The 23,854-nt window shown below is 36.1% G+C and overlaps 1 protein-coding gene across 4 annotated transcripts in view; it reads right to left on the reverse strand.

The window, feature by feature from the left end:
* The window catches only part of LOC150105337 (uncharacterized), a 409,874-nt gene that overhangs the window by 88,094 nt on the left and 297,926 nt on the right, over positions 1 to 23,854 (reverse strand). For all 4 annotated transcript variants that reach the window (XM_090394715.1, XM_090394718.1, XM_090394714.1 and 1 more), the window contains 3 exons: positions 22,689 to 22,900; positions 10,382 to 10,427; positions 4,168 to 4,278 (listed from right to left, as the gene is read on the reverse strand). In XM_090394715.1, the coding sequence (XP_090250841.1) occupies positions 4,168 to 4,278; positions 10,382 to 10,427; positions 22,689 to 22,900 (369 nt within the window). The remainder of the gene's footprint in view (positions 1 to 4,167; positions 4,279 to 10,381; positions 10,428 to 22,688; positions 22,901 to 23,854) is intronic.

Consider the following 23,854-nt stretch of genomic DNA (forward strand, 5'->3'; position numbering starts at 1 on the left):
GTTTACTCTCCGTTACCCTGATACTGAACGCTCTCCTTGTCAGCTGTCAATCACACATCAAACTTCTCGGCGAGCATGCGCACTCCATGAAACTGGCAAGCGAGAAACTAAATATAATGGCTGACACGTTGTTTCCGTTAGCGTAACGAGGATGTCTCTTCAAAACACAACACTTGATAATTTTAAACTACAATAAAATTGTTTAAAGTAACACAACTATCAAATCCAGTAAGTACATCAATTTTTTAAATGCTTTACATTTCATTTTAACAAAATAACATCAATAAGGGCACAAATCAAGTGCCGACAATGCGTGTTATGAAACCAAAACTAATAAACATACTAACATAAACAATACATAAAAATATTCAGAATTTTAAACTATGATTATTTTTACAAAAGGACTGCCACAGTATTGAAGAGGAACAAGGAGAGATAAGAGTGGTACCTGCACTGCATAAAGTCCTTACCAAAGCATATCTGATAAGGGCTTTATATAAGGATTACTGTATTCAAGAAGTGGTCAACATCAGGATTTGAAGGGATGAAGTAACTGTGGAGAGGATACTGTTAAAACGTATTTAATGACAGTAGGAAAGGTTATCATATGATAGAAAGAGGGGAAGGAAGAAGAACAAGAGACCATCTGGATAATGTGAAATGAAGTAGTGAGTACGAGTTTAAGAATTTTAAGTATTTTGCATGGAGAGGGGCAGGAGAATTGCCTGAGAGGGTGGTGAGTGTAGATATTAAATAAGTTTAAAGTGTGCTCTGATAGACTCTGTTGTCTAAGGCAGACATCTGCAATGAGTTGTGATTTCCTGAAGAAGTGAAATAATAATATTGTGCACTTGAGGTGATTTTCTTTGTTCTTACCCATAGCTGACACTAGTGCTAGTACAACTTGCTTAATTTATTGGTCTCCGTGGCTGTTGAATTCCTGTGAATGATTAGAAAGATGTAATGAAACCAGAGATATTCATCAATACAATGGAACACTACAGTAAAACATTCATAAATTAAATCCAAAAATAACTCAAAAAATGTCTGCTTCTGTCCAAATGAAGATGCAATCCACAGATTTTCAATTCTTTATGTAAAAGGCACTTCTGAATGCATTGCTAAAATTAAAGAAATTTCAGCTTGTCACAAATGAAAACATGCTCCCTCTCTCCTTTGCAGCTTCCTAGTGTGCATCAAGTGCAATGTTCCTGCAAATTATCCTATTTCATCCACCCATGAAGATCAAGTGAAATATGTATTTGTGAGCATTAAAGTTTTATTCAATTGATTAAATCTCATAAATATGGATTAGTCTAACATGGGATTGACACTAGTCACGAATTGACTGTAACCATACAAAATTATTACATAGAAGCCAATTGCAAGAGACAGTTTGTCTTTTGTACTGAGTGGGCATGTCACAAAAATTGTAATATGCATGAAACCAAAGCTATGTAGGTGTAGAAAACAATTTGTTTTCACATAAGTAACCATAATTAAGATTTCTAGAAGCAGTCACTTTCTTGAAAGCATATCATACTTTGGTGCTCTTGTCTGCCAGGCTATCCATGTGTACAAATCTATATGTAAAAATTCAGATCTAACCTAATCAACATCCTATACAATGGCACCATCAAGCTTTCTAACTTCCGACTTGTCACATGCTGTTTGCATTTCAGCAAAAATCCTCTGAGTACTGTTTACAACACTAGTGATGTATCCCTTGAACTTCAACTGATTATCTGCTCATCCTTCTTCCTTGCTGAAGTGAATCATTAGCAATATTATATAACTTACAATGGTATAAGGTATATATAATAGCCGGCCTGGTTGGCCGAGTGGTTAGTGTATCCGCTCTTCAGCAAAAAGGCTATGGGCTCGAATCCCACCATGGGTTTGGATGTTTGTGATTGTCTGTGAAAATACTAGTGGTAGTAGTGGGCAGTAGATGGCGTTGGTGTAGTTGTGGTTCATTGTAGTTGGTGGAGATAGAGAGTTGTAGAGTAGATGCCTTCCCTCGATGAGTCTTTAGACTCTTTGGAGGTGCCAATTAATAACAATAATAATAATAATTATAATGCTGGCCAGGCTGGCCGAGTGGTTAGTGTATCTGCTCTCCAGCCAAAAGCCTGCAGGATCAAATCCCGCCATGGGCTTGGATGTTTGTGATTGTCTGTGAAAATACTAGTGGTGGTGGGCGGTAGATGGCATTGGTGTAGTTGGTGGATTGCGAGTGGTGGAGAGGTGTAGAGTAAATGCTCTCCCTCAATGAGTCTTTGGACTCTCTGGAGGTGTCACATAATAATAATTAGCCTCTTGTGGCTAGAATACATGACTTTACATTATATAATATTGAGCTGATATGAACTTTAGTAAGATTTAATTGATGTGCTATCAAAGAAAAGAAATAAAAAGGCTATGGATATGACAAAAATTTATTTATTTTTCTTATTTTCAGATGCTGCATGCTAAATAAGACATCCATGAGAAAATTTTATTTGTATTGTGAGCTAAATAACCCTAGTTTGGGCACAAAAATAATAGTGCATATAATTTCCTTTCTCACCTGTATTCAACTTTCTTTAAAAACACATTTATGACAGCATCCTGCTGACTCATGAAGAGAAGTATTTTTTATAAAATAATTTTTTTTATGAGTTTGTACTTATTTTGTACTACTGAAGTTCTCCAACTTAAGAGACATACTAACCTTCCTGTTGTTGCTACTTCAGACTTTAAAAGGATCATATATCATGTGAATATTGCTTCATGATTAAATAGTACTACTATTTCCAAGCAAAATAATGTTCTTTAATATTACATAACATAACTTTCATTTTGCAATGTGTGAAATAACACAGGTATGAAAAAAAATTTGGATATTGGATACAATTTTTTCTTCATTTGTGGTCTTCTATAAAAAAAAAAGATGCTGGTGCCACACCAAAAAATGAAATTATATACCAATAATTTCTACTCTAAAACAAAAGTTCATTATTTTTCTTTGAGCAACCTGTATTGTGAACTCTGCTTATTATTGTTTCTATGTAATTAGTATCCTTTGATGTACTAGAAATGTGGTAGCTCACATAAGGTCACTAACAATTTCACCATTGTGAAAATTTGTAAACAGAAAATGTGGAACGACTAACATTTTATTTAACAAATAAAGCTTGAAGAATACCAGTTGGCATCCAGAAATTTCTTGATAGCAGCTTAACTTAACGCATACAGTTGCCTCTCACTGTAGCAAGCACTACTATTCACAAAGTGTAATATTTTTGATGATGAAAAATTTTTTTTTTATTTTTCACTTGGTTAGAGTATAATAAATTTAGTTTAATCCTTTATCCAAGTGTGAGCAAACATAGTTTGCACCTCTAACCAAGTGAAAAATAAACTTTCAACATCTTTCTCTAAATCCAGAGTAATTTATTAAAAAGGGGTGGCACACCATTTGGCAACTCCTATAGGTAGAGATGACCTGCGAATGCTTTTGCCTGGTATCTCAGCTTGGGCCTGGCTCCCACTGAAGAGACCTTAATAAAGGTTGAAACTAGTCTGGGTAGTGGCCCTTCCCTTAATGCATAACATTAGACATATCCGCAAGGAGATGTGTTTTGCATTATAGGAGATACTGAGACAGGAGTGTTGGTAGCTTGTTACACCTTTGCAACGAGTTGTCCTGGTGTTGTATCACCTTACCCCAGTCCTGAAGATACTTTCAGGTGCAAACTTTGTTTGCTCACACTTGGATAAAGGATTAAACTAAATTTATTATACAAAGTGTAATAGGCCTCATTAATACCCCAGTTGGTATAATGCTAAAGGAAATTCCCCACTGTACACTAACCACTTCAACAAACTGTTGCCATGATCCCTATAAGTTTGCTATAGTAAGTGAACTGTCTCATTATATTAATATATTAGAAGCACCAATAAATATACATATGGTTTCTTTTCTGTCTATGAAGGAATATCTGCAGTTCTTAGAAGACCAAGTCATTATTAGAACCTGAACACAGAATTTCCTTCATTTTCAGATTTCTAGTTAAGTCTAAAATAGTTGTCAGTACAAATCAGTGCTCATGAATTCACTTAATAAATAAACCAAAATTAATTATATTTTGAATTTCTATGTTGAATAACAAACTTTTTTTTTACCTCTTTCTCTTTGCTTGATGAAGCAAATAACTGCTCCTTTTCTAAGGTTTCCTGTGCTTTCTTTAAAACCTCAGTGAGATATACTAAATGTTCCTCATCCTGAGGTTTTTCCTTAATGTAAAAAATATATATATCAGAAACATGTTCTCCTAATATATAAGACTAAGCTGAAAAGTAATGTTTGTAAAGATAACACACTAGTTAAAGCCACTATTTACACCAGTTAAGATATTATAAGGCATAATATGTTAACTGCTATTGGTGTAACTAGAGTCTTTAATTTCTTTTTTTCTTTTTTAATTGCATGTTTTAACAATGGTCAGTCCAATTGATCTTCCCATGCAACAGCACTAGAATTTCATGCTCATGGCAATTCAAACCATTCAATCAATATGACACTAATACTAGCAAAGCCAAATTTCAACATATTAAAATTGAGGAAATATATATATATATAAAAAAAAAAAAGGCTGTCTCAACAGGCAGACCATTACACACCACAAATGCTAAAATCTGGGAAAGGAAGATTATTTTGTATTGTGAGGATCTGAAAAAGCTAAGAGAAGTCCTGCAAATAAAGAGATATCAATCATCAGAAATCAAAAGATTATATCTGAAATCATCAGATATAACCTTCTACAGGTAACTCTCATTATATGTGGAGGTGGTGTTCTCGAAAATCAGTGCACATATCAAAAATGTATGAAACAGGAGGCTCATAACATAGGATAATAGAAGTTATTTTCCCGATTGAGAGAGTTTCTGATCTTTCAAGATTAATTTAATTAAAAATGCACTTTTTTTTTTCATATATATTAAGGTGTGCTGAAAAGTTGTGCTAATCCCATGAAGGAATTGACATAGAACTATGTAACTTACACATTCTCTATAAAGTGTTATACATTTGTTACAATACTGCTGCATCATTTGCATTCCTCTGAGAAAAAGTCTTTCCCTTTTTGCCTAAACCAGTCCTCAGCTGCAGATACGACTTCATTATCCATGGTAAACTTTGTTGCTTTCAAGTGTTTTTTTTTTAAATTTGGGAAGAGGAAACAGTCAGATGGGACCAGGTCTGGTGAATAGGATGGGTGAGGTAGGCATTGAAAGCCTAAGTTATGTATTGTCCATTGGGTTTCATGAGCAGTGTGAGCAGGTGCATTGTCTTGCAAAAGCAACATGTCTGTGCTCAGTTTCCCACAGCATTTTAGCTTCAGTAACTCCTTCAATTCCTTCAGAGCTGTTGAATAAACTGCTGCTGTAATAGTTTCACCTTTTTTTGAGGTACTTAGTAAGGATTACATCATCCATGTCCCAAAAGACAATAGCAAGAACCTTCCCTGCTGAATTTTTCGTTCAGAACTTCTTTGTCTATGGAGAACCTTTGTGTCACCACTCCAATGACTGCTGTTGCTCTCTGGGTCATGGTGATGAAGACATTTTCATCAACAGTCACAATACAAGCCAAAAAATTTTCACCTGATTTCTCAAAATGACCCCAAATCCCTTCAAATGACAGCATGTGTTCTCTCTTTTTGTCGGCATTCAAACATTTGGGGATCCACTTCACTGAGAGTTTCTGCATATCCAGATGTTGGTGGATAATGATGGATGTCCAGTTTTAAACATGGCCACCCGAGTGGCAACTGTTGAATATACTTCACTTGGTCTTAATTCAAATTCTTTTTTTCACTTAGCAGACATCTTGCAAAAAAGGGAGAAGTGTTAAGAAACATTCCTGTAATATGTAAATATAAAAATGAACATTTTAAATCTTATTTAGAAAGAAATTCTGTCATTTTTGTTTGTTTTCTTTGTAGAATTTTTTTTCTTATCCTTTTGCTTTCTTATATTTATTTGTTCTCAAGTTAAGTCATCTGCATTCACAATATTTACAATGATGAGGAATTTGAAAAGACATTAAAAAATTGACTCAAAAGTCATGATAATACAGTAAAATGTCAATTATCCACTGTAATTGGGGGGGACATGAATTTGTAAAATTTCAATGTAATCAAACATCATCTTGACTTTCTACAAATTTGAATAATGTTTCAGCAACTGCTGGGGATTCATTACAACTTACTTTGTGAGCTGGCTGTAGTTCCTCATCATGGTCCTTGTTGAGAGAAACACTTCATCCCACTGTCAGTCATTTTTTCATATCTGGCTTCATTGTTGTTATATTTAACTGATCATTAATATTTTACTTGTCTAAGTCTTTGGAACTGTTAATATTATGAATTAATTTTAAAATATCAGGGTCAATTTCCACACCATTATTTGAGTCTTCCACTTTCAAATTATTATCAGCAATCACAAAGTTATATGGCAATATTTTTGTTTGAATGATTTTTCAATTGTTTCACTTTTAACTCCTGTCTAAGCTACAGAAATGTTATAGATTGCATCTTTAATTGTTAGGGACTTCCAAAATAAGAGAGCATTTTTCTTTTCTTAATAAAGTCCAACACAGAGTTTTTCTATACAATCATTTCATGGTCCCAATGACACCTTGGTCTATAAGATGAACTTATGTTTGGTAAGATAAATGGCAACAATATTGCCATTTTATGCAGAAAATGTTTCTACTAGAGGATGAGATAGAGTACTATCTAATAACAGAATTGCTTTGTGGAGAAGACCTTCCTGAAAGAGAAATGTTTTAACATGAGGAACGAATCTGCCTTTCCACCATTTTTCAAAAATATTCCTAGTTCCATGCAGAGCTATGATTATATCTCCGTGTACTCTTCAAACCTCAACAAATTTGGTTGTATGTGACTGCCCCAAATTTGGGAGGCATACATCAGCAGACCTTCAGCCCAACGGCCAAGAACGCCTACTTAGCCCGCCAGAGGGCACCATCAGGACTTCTAGGAGAAAGATAGCTTCATATCTTCATTTCCAGTTACTGTATTGTTAGGGCCTGTGTGCTCCTGCCTTTTTGTAAGTTCCTTTAGAAAATGGCAATGAGACATTGCCGAAATATCGGAAATATCTATTAAAGTATTATTTAATTTATATTCGTATCTACGTTGTTTCAATTCCCTAAGAGATTTAGAAAAAGCTATGATTATAATACTTTTAATTGTTATTAAAAGTATTAATAACTTTTAAAATATTCTGTTTTAAAATATATAATTTTTAAAATATATTATTCTGTCTTTGTTTATCTTGTATTCTGATACATTTTTTTCTTGTACAGATGCTAATATGCAAGTGGGCATTGCTCGCCAATAAGGTCCTGTTTCATCGGCATTATAAATTTGTGATTGTATAAGAGCCTTCTCTTTAACATCATTGCTAATTCATTGTAGATTAATGTTGTGACTATGTTATCCACACTGAGTTTTTCACCCTATATTTATAACACTCTTACCATGCCTCTCTCTTTAGATCATTTTAACCAACTAGAAAAAAAAATTTAAATGTCAAAGCATGTCTAATTTTGCAAAAAAAAAAAAAAATCACCTTACTCAAAATCAGTCCTGATATTGGAGTTCCTTCAAGCTTTTTGCTGTAAAAACCACTTTATCATTACACCTTCTAGTTGTTCATTTCACATCACACTCACGCGCTTCATAGGTGCCTTCACAAAAACTCACTTTCACTTTAATTGCTTAAGTTTTATTTATCTACCTTTAATTGGTTTTTAACTATGTTCTTTCAGTTCCACAAATACCCCTTCTTGATAGAATATGCTTTGTGTTTTACAATCCCCCCGAATCAAGACCTTCATGGCCACTCTCACCAATTGGATGGAATGTTGTCACCTTGGTTATGGATAGCTCTTCTAATCCTATGACCAGGTCCAATACTTTCTACTCCTAGTCCCCTTCATCACATGCTGCCTTAAATAATTATCTCTCAGCTAGTGTATAAATTCTATTTCCTTTCTGCTATGTGATTTTGTGATTTTTTTTCCTTCCAGTCTATATCTCCATATGAAGTGCCCCATAATAATCACTTGACCTGTACTCATTGTACTAATTTGGCAATGCATGTCTTCCAGATCATCTGTGGAACTTCTTGGTCTATAGCAACAACCAACTGTATATTTTGTCTTACTGGTCTTAATTCACACCAGATTGATTCAAATGAACAGCCACACTCCTGCCTGTCTTCTATTCTTTTTGGTTGCAATTCATCTGCTATCATCAGTGGTACTCCTCCCCTACTTTCTATCTTCTCTGAAAATACTTAACCCATCACATTCAATCCCTGTAACTACATCATATGCTGTTAGCCAATTCTTACCTTATGCCTATAACTTTTGGCAAAGTTGCGTTAACCAATGCCAAAAACTTTTCCCTCTTGTTCCTGATACTTCTGGCGTTAGTATATAGAAAATGTAACATCCTTTTAGTCCCCATCTTTACTTTCTAAATTGACTACCCTATTCAATATTTTTGCTTGAGACACTAGCTTCCTCACTTGGTCATCCTCACACTCATGCGCTTCATAGGTGGCTTCACAAAAACTCACTTGCTTTCACCTTAATTGCTTAAGTTGCCCTGAATTTGCACATCAGCATGCTCAGTGTACAAAGCACTTTCCAGGCATCTAACACCAAAACCATTCAGATGCAGTTCATCAGCATTGAACAAATCCTAATTTCTGCCAAACAGAGACCACAGATCCACATATTCTACATCATTTCTTCAACAATCTATGCATAGACTCACTGGCTATCAATGAAAGTCTTGCAGTGGGTAGGGTTCCTAAGGAGTGGAAAGAAGGTCAAATAGTACCATTCCGCAAGCATGGTTCTAAGACAGAAGTCTCCAACTATAGGTCAGTCTGTATAACTGTGGTTGTGGTCAAGGTGTTGGAGAGATTGGTAAGGAATAGAATACAGAATTGGGTTGATGGAAATAGCATTCTTTATGATGGTCAGCATGGATTTGTAAAGGGTAGGTCCTGTTTCAGTAATTTACTTGCAGTTTATGATAAGGTGAGAAGGTGTTAGATAAGGGAGAATCATATACAGTGATATTCTTAGAATTTGCAAAAGAGTTTGATAATTACATGATAAGTTGTGGTACAAGCTGCAGAGAATGGGAATAGATAATATATTGGTTAGATGGATCAGAGATTGGCTCTCTGAACAATACCAGTAGGTTGGTTACGATTGGAGCAGCGTCTCAAAAAAGGAGGGTAACCAGTGGCATGCCCAAGGGCTCTGTTCTTGGGTCCATGCTGTTTAACTTGTTTCTAAATGATATATTATGTGGACTGACTGGGGATCTTCAGTTATTTGCTGATGATGAAAAGTTGGGAAGAATTATAAGTAGCACCACGGATGCTGAATCTCAAGATATGAATAGACTTTTTTACTTGGACAAAAGTGGAGGTTGTAGTTTTAGTATCAATTAGTGAAAGGTGTTGCATTTTGGAGTGCAGAAATATAAGGCTGTGTACTTTATTGATGGTGCTGTACTGCAGGAATTGGATCCTTGCATGTTAGAGTACTTTTCCAACATGCAAAGATAAGGAAGTGGTTGTGGCACTGTATAAGGAAATGGTGAGACCAAATTTGGAATATTGTGCTCTGATCTTGTCACCTGGTTTTCAATGTGATGTGGAGACATTGGAGAGGGTAAAGAGATGAGTGGCAATATCAGGAGTTTGGAATGCTGGCTATGGAGAGAGGTTGAAGAAATGTGGATTGCACAGTTTGGTGGAGTGAATGGAATGCATTACCAGAATGTGTTGTTAATGCAAGGAGTGGCAAGGACTTTAAGATTCTATATGTTGTCAGTGGAATGAACCTCCCATGATGAGTCTGTCAACTCCATGGATGATGTAATAATAATAACCTTTCAATTTGTATGGCTTTATTATGCTATCTGTAAATTTTATGAGCAAACTGATAATAATAACCAGAGCAAGTAAAATATCACATAATTATTATGAGATGCTTTTAATAATTGATATTAAAATGGTCACAAAGAAAATAAATGATACCTGCCGATATATGGGAAAAAAAAAAGTTAATCGAATACTAAAAAAACAGCTTTACTCTGTTCTTTATCGTTTAGTAAATTAAAAAATTAATTTAATATCATTTAAAAGAACAACATTTGGTTCATTGTGAAAGTGACCCACGGTTACACAGCAAAACATCTAATATCAACTTCTCTAAAGTCATAAAGAAATAAATGACTAAGGAGAAGGGAAAAAAAACAACCAACCTGAATATTAGCCTTACCTCAGCACTCTGTCTTCCTGTTTTAAACATGGATACTTGCACATCCCTAAAAAAATGCAAAAGAAGGAATTGAAATTAACAGAAAATCTTAGGCATATTCAATTTCTAATTTATAAATTGGAGGTAAAAAATTAGTCAAGCATGTATACAATAAGACAATAAATAAAATGCATAATTATTTCCACTAACAGAAATTAAAAGTAATAAAAAGTTTTGATCTTCTAATTAATTTAGACGTCAAAATTATTTTAATTACCAATATGAAATGAAAAAAATATATCCAAGGGGATATATAAGGGAATTTCTGCTCAGGACATTGACTGGTTATTACTAACAAATGGGGTTATTAATGAACGAGGATGGGCTGGCAATTTGGGATTTTGCTGACCAAATTAGCTTAAACCACAATATAAAATGATGGTACAACATGACAGAATTTCATGCTGGCTGGGGCATCGTCTGGTTAAACAAAGCTCTTATTGTTTTCACCAGGGAACGAGGGTGAACAGTAAAAAGTCAGCTACTGGAACAGATCCTGAAACACACACCCCAACTCAACATTAACAGAGTTCAAGATTGGTACTATCAATATAAGAAGCCTGAATTGCAAAGAAATGGAGCTAGCTGAAAAATTGGATAACTACCAGATCGACATAATAGAGGTGACTGAAACAAAAAAGACAAAAATTGGCGAGATCTTTCTGAACAATAAATACAAAATGTTATATTCAGGCAATGACAATCAAGGAAAAGAAGGAGTAGCCATAGTATTCAACACTAAATACGAGGCTAATCTTCTTGAACGGCAGGCGTTATCAAGTAGAGTGATGTGGACAAATATCAGAATAGGGAACTGGGCAATGAGACTTATTTGTGCCTATGGTCCCACAGAAGGTCTGCTAAAGTAAAAGTGGAGGAATTTTTTGAAGCTTTAGAGAAAGCAACTGAAACAATGAAAAAGAAAAAGTTGGTCCTTGTTGGGGATCTAAACAGCTGAGTAGGAAATGATTGTCAGACATACAAAAGTATTTTAGAAAAATTTGGAGAAAAGAGCAAAGCTAATAATAATGGCAAATACTTGTTGGATTTCTGCTCAGGACATGGTCTGATTATTACTAACACAATGTTCCAATATAAAAATGTGCACAAATTCACAAGGAGAGAGGCAAGGAATAAGAAAAATCTCATTGACTATGTTATTGTTGATAGTGATGTTTTCTCACTGGTGGAGGACACTAGAGTGTACAGAGGATTTGAAATTGAAAGTGATCACCATTTAGCCTTGAGCAGGATAACACTTAATTTATATTGAAAAGAGGAACGTGCAAGAAAGTTTTAAAGCGAATAAAAGTTGAGCAGCTCTCAGATGTGAACTGTAGACTAAAATACACAAACATTATTCAGGAAAAAATGAAAGAGCTTGAGAACAGGAATCAAACCTTGAAGATTCAGTGGCAAGCCCTGAAGAAAACATTGACTGATTCAGCCTGAGAGGAATGTGGTGAGGTTGTCTGCAAGGATAGAAAAAGCAGAACTCCATGGTGGACAGAGGAAGTTAAAGAGGCAGTGAAGGAAAAGAAGAAAACATATCAAAAGTTCTTGGCAAATAAGTCAGCTTTTGCTCTTAGAGAATAAGAGATAAATGTAAGAAAGCTAAACACTGTGTAAAACTAGCTAAATAAAAGTCATGGGAAGACTTTGGTAAGAACATAGGAAATAAATATCAAAAAGGTGGCAAGATATTCTGGAGGTTGTTGAAAAAGCTCAGAAATATAAGAAAGAGTGCTGTAAAAGGAATTAGAGATGATAAAGGTGACATGAAAACTGGAGAAAAAGATATCCTTGATGCATGGAGTAATTACTTTGAAAAATTGCTAAATGAAACAATCAGTGACAGAACAGTGGTAAATATCCATACTTGAAGCAGAAAAAGCAGCTGGAGTAGATGATATTCGACCAGAAAAGCTCAAGTATGGAGGTATAAAAGTCTTACAGTGGCTGCACTGCATAATTCAGAAGGCCTGGACCGAGGGATGAATTCCAGATGATTGAAGTAGAGCTCTCATAGTATCCACATATAAAAAGGGAAATAAAACAATGTGAGAATTACAAAGGTATTTCCCTACTGAGTGTTCCTGGTAAGATTATGCAAGTATACTTGAGAAATGATTGTGAAGGATTGTGAAAGGGAAGCTTGGAGAAGAACAATCTGGATTCAGGCCAGATAGAGGTTGTCAGGATCAGATTTTCACTTTAAGACAAATAGTTGAGAAATCATGGGAATATAACAAAGATCTGTATTTATGTTTTGTAGATCTGGAAAAGGCATATGACAAGGTGTCAAGAGATAAGCTATTCAAAATGCTACAGTTATATGGTATCAATGGGGTATCATATCAAGCAATACTTTGTTTTAATTTGAGATGCAAGTCAGCAGTTAGAATTGAAGGAAGTACAGGAAGATGGTTTTATGTTAAATCTGGTGTGAGACAAGGATGTACATTATCCCCTCTGTTATTCATTATCTATATGGATCACATTATGAAGGAAAGTGGTATTAAACCTGATATCAAATATGATGTTATCAGGTTAAACCTGATAACATCATATCAGGTTTGATATGATGTTATCAGGTACTGAAAACATCAACTGCATTCTGAATGGAGAACTTATGGAATAAATTTGGCATGAAGATTCCCTGACTAAATTGAATAACTGTTGTAATAGATATGGTATGAAATTTAGCAATAACAAGACAGAGACAATGAAAATATCAACTGCATTGTGAATGGAGAACATATAGAACAAGTGAAATATTTCAGCTGCTTAGGCACTATTTTTAGTGAAGATGGTAAATTAAATATGGAAACAGAGAACAGAATCAAGAAAGCTGGTATGGTACAAAGTCAACTGAATAAATTTATATGGAATAAGAAAGAAATTAGTCAAAACACCGAATTAGCTCTATACAAGACAATGTTCAAACCAATTTTAACTTATGGATCTGAGAACTGGGTTAGAAATAAAACACTTGACCAAAGACTAGAGACAGCAGAAATGATAGTCCTGAGAAAGGTTAGCGAACTGATGGCATCAATGGCAATATCATATTAAAAACAAGGATATTAGGAAAGAACTTGACACTGTTAGCAGAGCTAATCTCAGCTGGTATGGTCACTTAAACATAATGGGAGAGGAAAGATTAGCAAAGCAAGTATTTTCTGCCAGGTTGGCAGGAAAAAGACCCAGAGGAAGACCAAGATATATTTGGATTGATACAGTAAAGAGTGCCTTAGAAGACAGAAATATAAGATCTGATAATGTTGGAGTGTCGACAGCTAACAGATTGATTTGAAGGAAAATTGTAGATAGGAAGTTAGTGGTGATGTAAGTTTTTCATGTAGTACTATCATATCCTGTACACCCCTTGAGGGTATATATGCCAGGAATTTGATGATGATGATATACAAGTGCAGGAGAATAATTATTCCTTGATTTTATATACTAAGCAAGCAAACATTTCTAATATGTAAACTTCAAAAAAATGATTGATAGCTGATGGCATTATTGAACATTTACCATGAATTATTTCTTAATAATGCATCACTTAAAACACAAGCTCAGGAGAGTTAGTATATTTGCCTTTTATTAGTGCTTTTAAGAGTCCACTTATGTGATAGCACTATTTCAATTCACTGGTTCTCTTCAGAAGTTATGTAGATATTGAAAAGATTTAAAGTAACTTATTTGTAAAGGAGTCCTGTGACAATGCAAGTTCCACAGGAGTGGAAAGTGAGAAAAATTGTTCCACTTCACAAGGGGGGGGGGGAGGTATAAGATTACAGCCACAAATTATAGGTGGGTTTGTGTGTCTGGAGCAGGGGTGCGCCGGATATGTGCAATGTGTGCGATGCACACAGGCACCAAAGAGGAGGAAATACTTAAAAACGTTTTTTTAAAGTGATTTTTTTATTGGAGGGGGGGGATAGGGGTGCCAACTAAAGTTTTGCACACAGGCGCCGGACACTACTGGCGTGCTATTGGGTATAGGGACGCTAACTAAAGTTTTGCACACAGGCGCCAGACACTACTGGTGTGCTACTGGGTATAGCGGCGCCAACTAAAGTTTTGCACACAGGCGGCGGACACTACTGGCGCGCCCCTGGTCTGGAGTTGTGTTAAAGTGTTGGGGAGGTAACTGAAAACTAGGATTCAGAATTGGGTAAATAATAGCAGGATTCTCTATGATGGTCAACATGGATTTGTTAGCATGAAAGTCATGTTTTAGCAATCTGCTTATGAACTATAACAAGGTGACAAATTCATTGGATAAGGGAGACACAGGCCTCTGAACAATCCAAGTAGTATACTTGGAATGTTCAAAGGCCTTTGATAGGCTGCCACATGACAAGCTGATAACTACATTGAATGAGTGGGATGAGTTACAAAAAGCAGCTGTGAGGGCTTCATCAGTGAATGAGTTCAAGGAGAAGTATGATGGGTGTTGTGCAATTAATGGTTAGTACAGGCCTCTCATAATGAATGTGACTTCACAGAGATACCTAAGAAAATTATCATAATGATAATAATTACAGCTGAAGCAACCAAGGGTATGAGGCATGTGTACAACATATGGTGAGTGTTCCATGGCCAGTATGTTGTTTTGTAGACTGAAAATTCCTGCCATCTCTGTAGGAGACTGGCTAACTCACTTTCTGTTGAGAAGCCCTCATAAAAGTTTCTTATACCCCAGATAGGATTCAAAACTAGGCAACTGAAAAAGGATTATGGAATGGAAACACTGGTTGATGGTGATGGTGGCATACTGACTGCTGCAGGAAATGCAGGTGAATTACTTAATGAGTACTCTGTCATGTGTACAGTTGACTGTGGTGTTTCATGCTATAATGAAATAATAATGAATGTTGAGTAAATACTATCAAGATATGAAAAGAACAGATAATGGGCATGAGCTATAATACAGAAGGAAATAGAAATGAGGGGAAAAAAACAACAATTAAAAAGAGACATTAAAAAATGGAAGGGAGAACTGTGAAGAATTTCCTTTAAAAATACAAGGGAAAGATATCAGCTTCCTAGGCTTTTGTGAACTTTCAATCACTGACCACTGTAAGGAAGATCGTATAATGCTAAGACAGGATATGACAAATGTCCCAACATTCCAGTTTTCTATCTGTTCATCACTACAACAAAGAATAATCATTAATGTAATAGGTCTGTTTAAACAGAGTAAGTATATTTGTACATAAGATACTGTTCAGGAAGATATTGTGACTGATGTTTAGTGATGCTAAATTGTAAATCATGATTTTTTTTTTTTTTTAATTTACTTCGAATTTTGCTCTGGGATATCATACATTAAGGCAGGGATCTTCAACGCATGGCCCATGAAGCTCTGTGCCATGGCCCGGCAGCCATTTTGAAAAAATAACTACTTAACATTAAAACGTGATTAAATAAAAAATAATTTCAATGAAGCCTGCGGGCCACTAAGCTATACTGCGGTATTTAGAATTGTAAGATGCTTTTCAGATTCACAAGGAACACTGTGCATTTGATACTTCACATAAAATCCTATAAAAATAAATATGAAATAGACATGCTTCTTCAGCCATCTACCAGCACCAAGTGGTACTTAAGTACTAGTACTGACATTGCAGGTAGATGGCTGAAGCAATAATTCATTCGAGTGCACTGTCTAGTGCCTTCCAGATACATCTCAAAGGTTTTTGATACTTCATTATTTTCATATAAATAGAGGATCTCATCCACAGTCAGTCAGTCAGTCAGTTGTGAACAGTGTGATATTAGTGTATAAGCATACAAAGATTCATCGTGAAAGCCATAGAGCCTTGTTAAACTTTGATAAATTGAGATTCTTAAGAATTCTAAATTTAGCATCGTTTAACAGGAAATACCTTGTAGGGAACATGCCTGCTTCTAGGTATGTGCTGCATGCAACCGGTAAAATATAGATTACATTATTATAAAGAAAAAAGATTGTGAATATTTTAAGGAAGGAATACTTACTTGATTGTATAATGCTGATACAATCAAGCATTAATAATATTTTGTTAGAATTGGTAATACAATGTATTGTAGTATGACTTGCATTAAGCTGCTGTGAACAAAAGTTTAAAGTGCGCGGGCATGCCAACGGAAAGAAAGGTTGCCACCAGGCAGTCGCGCGCCCACGGCATGTGCAGAAGTGAGTGGTCAGAAAAAACAAACGATACGAAATGAGACCTACGTGGGAAAAAATATACACGTTGGGTGAGCTACGTGAGTTACGGTGATTGCTGATAGGGGAGATGATATAAAAGGGTCAGGAACCCACCCCTTCCACGAGGCTTTTTTCCCCTTCTCTCTTGGCTGGTAGTCTCGTGTTTTCTGGTGGGTAGATGGTTGCACGGAGGAGCGTCTCTGTCCAGGAGTGCTTAGACAAAGGATCAGCGAAGAGTTCTGTTAGGAATCCCAAGGGCAGTAATAGGATATGCCGCTTACGAGCTGGAAGGATCACGCACTCCTAATCGTATGATGAAAGAACACATCCCCGTTCAACTGATGGGCAATCCATGGAAAGAGCTCAGCATCTAGGTAACAGGCTTCACAGAAGCAGAATCGCTTTACACCATTGTTCTATCTGAAGCAGGCTAGTTATGCTGGGATCGTGTGGACTTACCTTTGACTGGAGAAATCCATGCCATAGCACTGACTAAATGAATTGGAAGGGAGATCGATCAGAGAACGGCAGTCAGAAGTTGAAGGAACAAGTATGAAGAACCAGTGTGTACGATAACGTTGAAAATTCTTTGTCTATATAATGTGTATAAGAAAATTAAGATGTTATAAATGAGATTAAGGGAAACTGAGGATTGAGGACTTTCATATAATTAAGACAGGACTGTAGCACCTTAATATTAGAACACATAGTGAGGCAATTCCTATAAGGTTAAACTAATGTGTATGTTTTTGAAAGTATTAAGAAGGTTTAATCTGAGTAATTTGATATGATATGAAGATTAATGTGAACATTGCAGTCAAGTTTTGTCAGTTTGTGAAACAACATACTGATATTGCTTCTTGATGTCCTTACATAATAGGGATACCTATAATTTTCTCTAATTAACATTGAAGTTTTGAATTGAGTTTCTTTGTATTGTAAATTGCATTAATATGTCAAATAGAACTTTGCTATCTTTAATCCGAGTGTCTGAGTATTAGAATCCGATGCACCACTTGCAAAAAAAGATACGAATCTAAGCGGGAGAAAATAGATTATGTTATAGATCACGATATATACATGTTATAGATCCTAGTGGCTATGCGCTTCGCAACCATATTCCTGGGGAAGGAGTGTCCTAGGTTCGATTCCCGTCGGTGACGTGAGGAGCTGAAGGATCTTCCTCAGCCATAGCCAAGTTAGCCAGTCTTGGGCGTGGACAGCAAGGTTTTTTTCCCAGTTTATTCTGGGGTTTTTCATCCTGCAAAGCAGGCAAACTGGCCTTGAGAACTCAACACTACAGGCCATAGGATACACCGGGGCATAAGGCTGACCACCTTATCCTGTAAACGGAGTGAGGTCCGATGATCAATGGACCCTCGACACCGCAAGGTAAAAGAGGGTATAAGGAAGATGAGATGAGATATATATCACGATTGCAAATCAGTAGTCACTATAGTACACCTTTGAGATCACTTCTTGATTAAGACATGTTTAACTTAATCTAATAGCTTAGGTGGTGTAGCATAAAAATATAAATATTCCTAATGCTTTTAGAGTAGTGAGATTTCAAAGACTTTGCCACGCTTGTTTTGGCTCGACCAATTCCTTTGTGTTTTAGAGGTACCACGTGACTACTTAGGAAGGACCCAGCATATAGTACATGTATTAATAGAATTTAAGAAAGTGGGATACAACAGTCTATTGTGGTTTTATATTGCCAGATGTTTTTCATTAGTGTGAGACATATTCAGTGGAATAATAACCGTTACACGGCTATTTGAATCATTTTTTGGGTTCACCTTCCATCACTATGGCATCTATGAGTAAAAAGCGTAAATCAAGTGATTCTTGTCTGGTTTTTAATGAAAAGTGGACCAATTTGTACTTTTTTGTGCCAATCGATGATAAGTTAGTGTGTTTAATTTGTTGTGAGTCAGTGTCAGTATCAAAAGAATACAATATAACAGGACACTATGAGACAAAGCATACATCCAATTTCGATCACCTTCAAGGGCAGCTTCGTATGGACAAAGTGAATCGTCTCCAAATTGATTTAAAATGCCAGCAGGGTATGTTTAAAAGGCAGAGGGAAGAGAGCGAAGCGTGCATCACAGTAAGTAATGTAATAGCTGAAAAAATTGCTAAAAAATCAAAAGCCTTCTTGGACGGCGAGATTGTGAAAGAGTGTCTCATCACTGCTGGAGATATTCTGTGCCCAAATAATAAGGAAGTGTTTAAAAAATCGAGTTTGTCTGGGGTAACTGTAGCACGGCGTGTCGAAAAAGTTGCCAATGACATTAAAGGAACTTTAGAAAAACAGTTGCCCAAATTTATGTCATATTCACTTGCTTTAGATGAGAGCACAGATGTGAAGGATACAGCACAACTCGCTATCTTTGTCAGTGGCATTGATCAGCAATTCAATGTGACAGAAGAACTTCTAGAGCTCGTACCTATGAAGGGAACGACGAAAGGCACTGATATTCTTGAAGCCACTAAGCTCCAGCGTTTCGACTTTAGCTTAACCAATCTTGAGGATTTGGTAACTGATCGTGCTTCTGCTATGGTGGGAAAGAACAAAAGTTTTGTTGCACTGCTATGGAAAGAACTGGAACTAGAAGGAAAAGATTTTGTCCATTACTACTGTTTTATCCACCATGAAAATTTGTGCATGAAAACTATTGGATTTGAGAATGTCATGCAAGTTGTTGTGACTGTCGTCCACATTATTAGGACAAGAGGATTGAATCATCGTCAATTCCAAGAATGGGAAGCGGATGACGGCTATGTGGTTTATTAGAGTGATGTGCATTGGTTGAGCAGAGGGAAGGTTCTTAAAAGAGTCTTTGACTTAAGGAGCGAAATGCAGCAGTTCATGCAAACCAAGGGGAATCTGATTGCGAAATTTAATGATCCTAAGTGGATGACAGACTTTGCCTTTGTGACCGACATCTCGTTGCATATGAATGACCTAAATATGCGGCTACAATCCAGAGATCAACTGGTGCACACTCTGTTTGATCACATCAAAGTTTTTGTGGCCAAGCTCAAACTTTGGGAGGCACAACTTGCAAAAAAGACTAACCTCATTTTCGGCTTCTCGCCAAGTCCACCTGTTCGTCTCTTGATGAATACGCTACAAAATTAGCTGTGTTGCGAAGTGAATTTGAAGAGAGATTTAGTGATTTCGTAATCAACAGTCTTCTTTAGATGTATTTTCAATGTCATTCAGCGTCAATGCGGCTGAAATGCCAGGCACAGTACAAATGGAGCTGCTTGAACTCCAAAACAACTCTTCTTTGAGAGAAAATTTATTCAATGTGCCCTTGCTTACATTTTACAATGACTATATTTCTGAGGATACCTTCCCCTAATCTTCGCCAGCATGCTTTGAGGATGTGTGCTTTGTTAGGAAGTACATACTTATGTGAGCAGTTCTTCTCCAGAATGAAGCATGTGAAGTCCAAGACAAGAACTCAGATTATGGACCAACATCTCGAGAATACTCTGTGCATAGCGACTTCCAACACTGATGCCAACATCAACAAGCTGGTCAAGGAAAAACATTGCCAAGTTGCTCACTGACATTGTAAAAAATGAATGTCTTCTTCATTAAATTATCTTTTTTTCAAGTACTGATTGTATTTACTTATCATGAACCAGACTCCTACCTACACTCTTAAAGCTGAGTTTGTTTATTTTTATAGGATTTTATGTAAAGTATCAAATGCACAGCATTCCTTGTGAATCTGGAAAGCATCTTACAATTCTAAATACTGTAGTATAGCTTAGTGGCCTGCAGGCTTCGTTGAAATTTTTAATGCGGCCTGCACCGTCTGAAAGGTTGCAGACCCCTGCATTGAGGTATTTTATTATCCTTGATGTGTGACTGTGCACGGGTACACTTCCTAACAGTTTTTCTATTTCCCTTGGAAAACTACCATTAGACCACTGCAGAATATACAAAGCAATTTTTCTTTATTGTGATACTTTTGTGTATTTGATTCATGAAGTTGGATATGCAAGAGTCTGTCAGTTCATAATTTTATAAAAATTATTATTATTATTATTATTATTCAGGCCTCCAAGGAGTCAAAAGACTCATCGAGGGAGGTCCTTCCTAAGACATAAAGTCTGTCAAGACTCATCGAGGGGAGGTCCACCCCTGAGAAACACAAAATCTATCACACCACTCTTTAAAACTCACTGACCGTTCTCGCTCCCACCACTCCATCAGGCAATGCATTCCATGGCTCAACCACCCTCCACACAAAGAAACCACTCCTTACTCTCTTGCTCACAATTTCCTTTCGTAACTTCCAGGGATGGCCTCTTGTCATCACTCCTTCCCGCTGTTCAACCAAGCGAAAGAACTCCCCAGTGTCAACCCTGTAACCACCTCTCAACAGTTTAAAAGTCTCAATCATATCACCTCTCCTTCTTCTATCCACCAAACTCTGCAGTCCACATTCTTTCAGCCGATCCTCAAAACTATCCTTGTACAGTCCTGAAACCATCTTTGTCATCCATCTTTGTATCCTTTCCACAGTTAATTTATCCCCTTCAAATCCTGGGGACCAAGTCTGAGAACAATAGTCCAAGTGTGGTCTGATCAGAGACTTATACAACAGAATGATAACCCTCTTATCTCTGCAGGTCAGTGTCCTTCTCACGATAGCAGCAATCCTCTGTGTTATCTTCACCACATTTGCAATATGTCCCCTAAACTTCAGGTTTCTATCAATCATCAACCCCAGATCTCTTGTCTCCCCTACTTCCTCCAGTATAACTCCTCCCATAGAGTATGCAGCATCCCATCGATGTTTCCCAAACCTCAAGACCTTACATTTTGCTGCATTAAACTGACACCCCCATTCATTTGCCCATATACCCCCATTCATTTGCCCATCTATCTAGCTTATTTAAATCCTCTTGCAGGGCTACCACATCTGCACTATTACTAATAATCCTTCCCAGCTTCGCATCATCTGCAAACAACTGAATATCCCCCTGCAATCCACTGGCTATGTCATTGATATAGCCAGTGGATTGCAGGGACAACAATATAGGTCCTAGTACTGAGCCCTGCTGGGACCCCACTTGTAACCCTCTGCCTCCTGGAAACTGCTCCACCATACACAACTCTCTGATACCTATCAGACAGCCAATCCTAAATCCAGTTGACCAATCTGACATCCAGACTCATGTGCTGCAACTTAAATATCAGCTTATCATGTGGCACCCTGTCAAATGCCTTTGCCAAGTCTAAGAAAATTGCAGTATATGCCTTTCCCTCATCTAATGTTCTTGTAACTTTATTATAAAAGGCTAGCATATTGCTAAAACAAGAGTGTCCTTTCACAAATTATTAGAAAAAACGTATTTTGGCCAGATCATGAGAAACAGCAAATACCAACTTCTACAAACTATTTTGGTAGGAAGAATTGATGGCAAAGGAGCTAGGGGAAGAAAAAGAATATCCTGGTTTGACAACATTTAGATACGGACAGGAAAGAGCAGATAACTGCTCAGATTAACATAAGAATGTAGTTTGTTCGCTGACCTTCGATAGAAGATAGCACCATAAGAATAAGAAGATCAGAAAAATTTTTAAATTAAATTATATATTAGAAAAATACTTATCCCCATAATTTTGAAGTATGAATGTGTGTGTGTGTGTGTGAGAGAGAGAGAGAGAGAGATTGTTGTTTTCAAGCATCTAAATAGAATAAGAACAAAGTATTTAAAATATGCATCTAATAAAACAACAAATACATAGGCTTGTGGATAAGAACTTGTATAATTAAAAAAATATTTTTGTATGGCCTTCTTCAAAAACATTTCCCTTAAGATAACAGGAAGACAAGTACAAGTATAAAATTAATTTAGAAAAGTCAAGAAAAATTTCCAAAACAAAGTGAAACATTATATCATGTTTAGTTATTTCTTACAACTTATTAGAATTATTAAAAAATGAAAATTATATATTAGAAAAAAAATTAACCCTTTGAAGTAAGTATGAATGTGTGTGTTAAACTTCGAGGAAATTATGGTTTGTACCTCATTTTTTCTGGATTAAGGAACCTGGCAGTTAGCTGGTTACCAGCTTCAGTTTTCAGCTGCTCTATTATTTCTGCTATTTTAGAATGGTCATGTCTTCTATATGATGCTAAATCCTCACTCTCTAACCATGAAAGATGCATCATGGAACGGGCACCTTTCATATCTTCCATTTCTAATGAGTCCATCAGTTTGGTGATCAAAGATAGATACTGAAGACAAAATAAAAGAAAGAACTTTCATTACCATCAAAGTTTTTTCTGTGTTATGTAAATAAATTAACTAGTATACCTATATTATAGAAGTTTTTTTTTTATTTTATTTTATTACTCAGCATAATTCATCCCAATTTCAAAGGCTGGATAACACTAACATTTCACAACCAGTAAAATACTTCTAATTTCCATTAACAAAGGTAAATGTTAAAGATACCAAGCAATTTTATAAGCTAGGTTTTTTTAATCCTTTTTTCCTAAGTAAGCAAACAAAAAGTAAGTCAAGTTTGCGGCTGCACGTAGTGCAACACTAGGCAACTCATGGTAAAGGTGGAGCAAGTTCTGATCACTTTCCTTAGAATTTTCCCCTAATGCAAAGCACATTTCCTTGTGGAAATATATGATGCTATGCATTAAGGTAATGGTCACTACCCATACCAGTTTCGACCTTTATTGAGGTCTCGTCAGTGGAAGCCAGACATAAAAAATGCCAAGGGTGAAGTAATACAGAGCTTATAAATATTTTACCTAAAGAAGTTGCCATAAGGTGCTTTGACCTCATTAAATAAAAATCTCAGGATGAGAGTAATATGTAGAAAGTTTTTTACTATGGGTATATATTATGTTAAAGATACCAAGCAATTTTATAAGCTAGATTTTTTTCATCCTTTTTTCCAAGTAAGCAAACAGACAAGTCAAGTCCGCAAACTTGACTTGACTTGTCTGTTTGCTTACTTGTAGATTATGATAACAGTTATTACATAGCTGTTATCATAATCTGCATTATCGTGAGTTTTTCATCATTAGTTTTTTGTAATTAATATTGTCAATCTCGACACAATGAGCTTAAGTAAAAAGCGTAAAATTGATTCGGAACATTGAGCATTTAACCCTGACTAGACAAACAAATATTTTTTATGTTGTTTAAGGACAAAATAGTGTAAATTGTTT

The sequence above is a fragment of the Typopeltis vanoorti genome, chromosome 6 (assembly GCF_054136105.1).
Source record: "Typopeltis vanoorti isolate ZY-2024b chromosome 6, IOZ_Tvanoo_1.0, whole genome shotgun sequence".
Lineage (NCBI taxonomy): Eukaryota > Metazoa > Arthropoda > Arachnida > Uropygi > Thelyphonidae > Typopeltis > Typopeltis vanoorti.